Genomic DNA, 7,500 nt, shown 5'->3' on the forward strand with positions numbered 1-7,500 from the left:
AGGTTCGCAGTTAAAGGGCTAGAAAATCATTTAAAAGATTTTGTGGCAACTATTTCGAGAACAAACTTGACGCCAAAACTGGCTTGCCGGCGAACGGCGATTCGACCGTCAGCTGTTGTGCTTTGGCTGTTATTTGTGTTTTTTCTAACTATTTTAAGACGAACTAGGTCTGGTATTTTTGAATAAAGTGCGAGAAGACGTGAAAACTGTATTGTTAATGTATTTATTTGTGCTAACGTAGCGAAGATCGACAACAACGTCATTTACGCACAGGAATGCACTGTTTCCAGTGAAAGGGCAAATGATTGAGAGGGTAGCACAGTTTTGACCGTGGCGCGCACTGTGGGCGCGGATTCTGTTTGTACGGCCGTACTTGATATAAATGGGATTTCATGGTTCTGTGATGCAGGACCATTTCCACATGGAACATCTTCATTCATTGTGAAGTTTATCTTTTTGCCCTGTTTTAATTTCATCACTTTTTGATTGAGAAAATATACAATTTGCACCTCAGAGTGCTGAAAAATGCATTTCCGAGGTTCTAATTTTAAGACTTTTCTGGGGGAGCATGCCCTTAGATCCTCCTAGGGGCTCAGCCCTTTGGGCCTTCATTTACATGGCATTTGGCCATGTATTTACATGTTACAGGTGAAATCTTGAGTGTTACACCTGCTTCAAAACTTAATGACAACCCTGTATTGGCGTACTTGTTGCACTTCAATGAAGAAGTGTGAATACAATAAATTGTTATTGTATTAATATTAATTCTCTGTAAATATTATACTGATTTGACTTGACTTGAGAAAAAATAATGATTTGTTATAAAGACTGCTGATTTTATTGCCAAAGAGAGAAATAAGAGACAAACCATTGCCATGAGCAAAAACACTCACAACGATGAAATTAAAAAATGTTTGTCAAGAGTTACATGTACACTGTCCTGTAAAAGGATTAAGAATTGCTTCAGTGGAAATGCTGCAGAAAGGAGTTAAATTATTATGTTCATTCATGACACAAGAATTCACTAAAGAAATAAATGGTAACCTCAATAAAAATAAAAATAAAATGTTCTTACTTCGAAGTTCCATGCTTTCAGAGATGTTATAATCTCTCTCTTTTTGGAGAAGCACTTCAAGAAGACACGTATATACTCCAGCCTCTCTAACACCAACACTTGGTAAACGTAGTGGGGTAAGGGAGCCTCCAGGCTTATCTGGATCAGGAGAGCGCACACGTTCAAATAGCTGCCCATTGTTGTACCAAGAGATCCATTTCAGTGATGTGGTTGTTTTCTTTTCTTCAGTTAAGTTGCATGCTATCTCCACCCAGGAATTGTGTTTAACGGTTCTGTTAGCAGAAACAGAAATTTTGGGGAGGTCGGCCTCTGAAATACAAAAAAATGCCCAAATATAACAAGTCAGAAAACTTACAGCATACAAAAGCTGGTTATTCATTTTAACTTTTTTTGGTTGTCTTAGCATGAATTATGAATTGGTAGAACATTGCAGATATAAAGCAGGCAGTGTGCTTCACGACTCTCAAAGGTTCATGGGTAGAAATGTGAATGTAGCTCATTTCAATCCAGACACGGTCGCGTACACATCTCCCGGGAGTATCTACAGTGAGAGTAAACATGGGAATCAAAACACTGCTTCCTTTTCTGAAAAGCGTTACAGATGAGAGTAATTTAGATCATTTCAAATATGTCACAGCGGCCGTAGATGCGTCTTGTTGGCTTCGCTTGAAATGTGACGACTGCCAACGATGGCTTCACCGAAAGTGCCAAACAGGCATATCGCAGCACGAGTACCGCGTCGCTGTCCAGACTGGCCAACCTATTGATTGGCGCTGTGCCCCCTTTTCTGATTACCCACTGGAAAGTATGCGCCTGGAGGATGATTTTGTTCTTATTGGCAGCTACCTGTATAGCTGGTGAGCTGTTTCACAAAAGCTAAGTGTATTCACACAAGAAACTTGACTTGAACGTGAAATGTAACCAAGGAATTTTTTTTTCCTGTTTCACAAAAGCTAAGCGTATTTACACAATAAATTTGACTTGAACTTGAAATGTAACCAAAGCCTTTTTTTCCTCAGGAGTCACCAGGCCTCTCCTTACTTTCTGAAGCCATTGTTGCTGACGAGTCATCGATTACCGAACCTGCTCCCCAGCATGACATGAAGACAGTTTCCACCTGGAGTTCGAGATTGTGGAAGAGTAAACTGGTAAACTGTGGGGCGAGCTCGGTTATGTAGGGGGCGAACTTCAACGGGGCGAACTCGCTACAGGGCGAAACCACCATAATTCTCGATTACGTGATTGCTCCATATGAGGCAGATGCCCAAATAGCATACCTCATGAAGAACGGTTACACCGATATTGTGATTTCCGAAGATTCTGAACCTCTAGCATACAAATGCCAAACGGTATGTTGAATAAGTCACGTTGTTTTTCCAAATGCTAGAGTATCATGCCCTCGATATATGATAGCATCACCCCTTTTTTTATTACACTTTTATTACACTAGGTCCAACTGAATTATACATATATTTTTTTAATCATTCTATATTTAAGACTGAAATGGATACATTTAATCATTTCCATGTGAAGCAGTTCTAAGCAGCATTTTAAAAAAAACTTCAGAAGTTGTATATGTGCACCAATAAGGCTTAGAATTGAATAATTTCAGAATTATAATTTATTCAACATGTCATCTGCCTGCCCTTCTTTTCTCATTTGTTCACAGGTTTTATTCAAGCTGCAACTCAGTGGTGCATGTCAAGTCATCAAGCTTGAAAAGGCATTGGCCCACTTGTCACTGACGCATGAAAGTTTCCTTAACATCTGTATTGCTGCAGGTTGTGACTACCTTTCAAATGTACGTGGAATCGGAATTCATTCAGCAAAAAAGCTTGTGACAGAGGGAAAAAATTTCTTGGCTGTTCTGCAGAGCAATAAATATGCCCCAGGTGAATACACAAGTGGATTTCAAACAGCCAAGGCCATCTTTCTGCACCAGACAGTGATAAATCCTGCTGATGGAACAACAATCCCATTATCACCATGGGAAGACACTCCCGATTCACATTCCCAAACATCTTGTGGGATGTATCCACTTAAATACTTATTAATACTTAAATACTTAAATACTTATGTCGGCGAAAAGAATACTTCCAAAAACTCCAGATGCTGAAATTTTTACATGCAAGACGGTGAAGTCTTAATGGTGCACCCTTCTATTATCATGGTTAATAACCTCTAACTGGTCTTCCGTCTTGCTGCTTGTTTGTTGTCATAACCGAAAACAAACCCTGCTTATTACCATATAAAGTCAGCTTCTGCGTATAACGGAATGACGGAACTCAAAATGGACCCAACATATTGTCACGTGAGAGAATTCCATGTTTATATGTCTCCAAGTCTCCTGTTGAGTCCTGATGAGTGGGCAACCACGAAACAGGCTTGTAGGGATGAACTTGTAGTTTATTGTTTTTTTTTTTCTTCCATATATACTTCGCTCTACTTCTATGTATTCATCACTGTTTTAAGAAAATCAAGTTTCACAATCCAACAATGTGTAACCGTACATCCTGTGCCCAAGTCCAAGAGTTGCCATAAAGCCATTATGGTGACAACCGGGGGGGCACATTGTATGCATATTGTGAATATACTTCACAGTAATCTTGAACGTCTGTAGAGAGAGTGCTCGATAGTAAAAAGACTAGAGCGTGAATATAAAGAAAGTATAAAGAAAGTAATGGAATCAACAAATTAATGATCTGACTAGCCATCCTATTACTAACTATAGTTTCGTAGTGCACGAACCGTGAGGCACTCTTCAGATAAAATAGCTAAGTGAAGATTCCGTTAAAACACACGCTTATACTTGGCAGGATTACACTCGCGCGCTAAATTTGAATTAATAGTGTTGCGCGGAAATAAATCAACATATGAGGTTGCTGAAGAGATACTTCCTCGTGTGTCTACATGATGACACGGGTTCGTTACGCCTGTTCACGCTCGCGAGGTCAGGTCCGCAGATAATAAAATATTTCTCCCACAAGCACAGGCTACATCGTTCGGAAACCAGGTTAAAAGAGGCGGCGTGTTTCAGGATCCTCTAACTGATCTGAAAATCTACGTTTGCCTCCTTCAATTTCCAAACATGCTTACTTAGCTGTGTGCTAAGTTTCTTTTTGTGATCTTTGAATGAGTTTCTATGGTTGGTGAATCTTGTTTTGAAGGAGTTCCATGTAAAACCGATATAAGTTTGGGGTGGTTTGTTGTCATTTGTTGCGACCGTTGGTTGGTAGATTTGAGGCAATTACCGTTCAAAGGACAGTCAGCTGGCTTTCGGCAGTTGCATGATTTCAGTAGATCATGCGTGGAATGTAGGATCGACTTGTTCTGGGCGTTGATTTTCTGCCTGAGATTAGGCATACAGCTGTAGCTGATTTTAACTGTAGACTGATTAAAGATCTTGTGGAGGATGTGGTATGTAGGGAATTCTTCGTCAAGGATTTTGAAGAATGTTCATCCAAAGCAACTCCCAGACAAAGTAAGTCAGTCAGTCAGTCAGTCAGTCAGTCAGTCAGTCAGTCAGTCAGTCAGTCAGTCAGTCAGTCAGTCAGTCAGTCAGTCAGTCAGTCAGTCAGTCAGTCAGTCAGTCAGTCAGTCAGTCAGTCAGTCAGTCAGTCAGTAAGTAAGTAAGTAAGTAAGTAAGTAAGTAAGTAAGTAAGTAAGTAAGTAAGTAAGTAAGTCAGTCAGTTAAGTTGCATGTTATCACCACCCGGGAATTGTGTTTAACCGTTCTGTTAGCAGAAACAGAAATTTTTGGGGAGGTCGGCATCTGAAATACAAAAAAATGCCCAAATATAACTTACAGCATACAAAGGCCGGTTATTCATTTTAACTATTTTTGGTTGACTTAGCATGAATTATGAATTGTGTAGAACATTACAGAGATAAAGCATATTTGTGTTTTCAAAAGCGACATCTATTTTTGGTTTTTTAAAAACTGATACAATGTACTTAAGCCCCATAATCATGTTACAGAGAAATGTGAGATGTAATTTTGTGGTCTTGAGTTTGACCACATAAGAATATACATTTGTAGCTTCGGCATGTAAAATTAATGGTGACCACAACTTTAATATCTACTAGTGTTTACTTTACATACATGTACATGTGTATTTTTAGTCCAAATTCATGGTATGCACTTAACGCAGGTTAAATCATCAAAATGCACAACATTGTATGTATCTACTAGAGTGCTTTCCTCATTCCCAATAGTCAATCTGAACATGAACCCTAGTCAAGTACAAGGACAAAAGAAAACTCTGGCTAGGGTGGGAATCAAACCCACTGGCTATAGATTACATGTACACATCGCGCAGAATGCCGCGACACATCCGGGACTTAATTCCACAGTCAGCGCGAAAATTCAAATTCGATCTGGTTGCTCGATAGCTAAACAATAAAGAAAATGGCCACAAAAAGGCCGAAGACGCATACGTTTTTAGAGATTGCCTGCTTCGTACTTGTGTTTCGTGGTGGTTATCATACGGCTTTTGTAGATGAGATATTGATGGATTAAATGAGACAATTTTCAAGATCTTACGAATCGCGAATTTAGTCGTTTTTCTCCTCTGAATTTGGTCTATTTTAGGGAAAATACTGTAAGAGGAAAAATTTGGAGCTGGACTTTTCTCCCTTTTAAGTGTCCCTTTATAACGGTTATCATATGGCGTTGAAAATTTGTTGTTCAAGGAAGTTTCATGCCAAGTTTTAACGGAAAATGATGGTTACAAGCGGTCGTTCTATTCAACTTTCGAACTCCCCAGCTGACCTTCTTGCCTTCCTGCTCTTCGGAAACAAGAAGAACAAAAGAACGAAACTGTTTTGAATTTCCCGGCCGTTTGACTTTTCGGGCCCGAAAAATGTACGGAGCTTTAAAGAAACAATAGACATAAATTCCAGTAAGATTTTAAACAACCCAACTGCATAGAGGTTGAAGTTGACCGCCATCTTGCCTCAAGTTTTTTCAGCAGACCTGCGCATATACTCTAGTGAAAACACCGCTTGACGGAACTGGCGAAAAACAGACAGTAAAAAGCACTTCCGGTAAGGTTTGTTTTTCGTTGCCCGCGGTAACCGTTTCTTGATTGCGCATGATAATGGCTAACCGGGAGAAAATCTCATCCTCTGTGATACCGAGTTGAATGAAATAAAATTGACTGTTGTCTGTTCTCCGTTTCTTCTCCAAGGGACCCGATGGTTCTCTTATCGAGATTTTCTGCCGACTCTGATAAAAAAAAAGGTCTAGCATGGAAGTCAGAAACCTCTTGCCCTTACCAATGTGTCATTGCCGAGAGGCACAAAACATAACGATTTTTCAATCGCACTGACTACTACCGAAACAATGTGGAGAATTTGAGGTTGCAAAAGAGCCTTCGCTTCACTTTAGTTCAATAGCCATTTTCCTATTGAGTAATTTTTTTAATCTTTTAATGTGGCCATTACTTTTCGCATAAATATTCACGATAAGAAAAGCTGGGGAGAAGAGAAATAAAGGGAAATTTGAAACATCGGGGGACACATTGTTGGTCATTGGCTTTTATTGGAGTTGGACATTGTTGGTCATTGTTGGTCATTGGACCGCAACTGTAACTTTTTATGTTATGTCGAAACAAATCGAAATTTGAATAATTATCCTTACAAAATGCAAACATATTCCCATAGGACTGAACAAGAGAATTACAGGGCCATTTCGGTCCCACTTGTCGAAACGCTTTGGAGAACAAGGCGTATCAGAATGGGTTTTATTGACACGCAAAAACTGGCAGGGTTTGACGGATAAACCCTGCCATTGTGTGCAGTTGGGTTAGAAACTAGTGTCCTTGACATTCGGATGTTCTTCTCTCCGGAAGTTTTTTTTTTTTCCGATGGAGAATAAATTTTCTTCTGCCCATGTCGTCAAGCGTATTCAACGTTACGAGCCTCTCTTCGTTGAAAAAATTTAACAAAGTTTAACAAAGTGAGTTCATTATTAAGACCTGGTTTTAAAGTGCTTAGTACGCATGAAGCTATTTCAGTTAACGCTTAGATTTTAGTTACCTTTTGTTACCGAAAGTTGTGAAATTTTTTCCGGGAACTTGTCAAAAGTTGTTTTCAATAGCAAGAGTAGCCTAATTAGGGCTCTTTTGTTAACTTTATCACACCTTGATATTCGCATATGTCTTCTGAACAGTTTGATTGACAGCCGTAGAATTCACCGAAGAGAAACCGAAAGACCGAAATATTCACAAAGCCAAGTCGGCGGACCAATCATAGCGGACTAGTTCTGAATGAGAAATTAATTATGCCGCACATTCGAAAATTATGCACCGCAAGTAGATGTCGCCAAAAACAATAGCATTCTGCGCGATGAGTAGATCATCATTGCTCTACCGACTGGTCAAGTAACAGGGTCAGACAGGAGTGGACCATGGCTGCAGTGAATT

The 7,500-nt window shown here is 39.6% G+C and overlaps 1 protein-coding gene across 1 annotated transcript in view; it reads right to left on the reverse strand.

Moving 5' to 3' along the window:
- Positions 1-7,500, reverse strand: part of LOC137991244 (uncharacterized) — a 30,383-nt gene that overhangs the window by 755 nt on the left and 22,128 nt on the right. Inside the window, exon 2 of the mRNA XM_068836358.1 lies at positions 1,076-1,384. Coding sequence (XP_068692459.1) covers positions 1,076-1,384 — 309 coding nt within the window. The remainder of the gene's footprint in view (positions 1-1,075; positions 1,385-7,500) is intronic.

Source organism: Montipora foliosa, chromosome 2 (genome assembly GCF_036669935.1).
Source record: "Montipora foliosa isolate CH-2021 chromosome 2, ASM3666993v2, whole genome shotgun sequence".
Lineage (NCBI taxonomy): Eukaryota > Metazoa > Cnidaria > Anthozoa > Scleractinia > Acroporidae > Montipora > Montipora foliosa.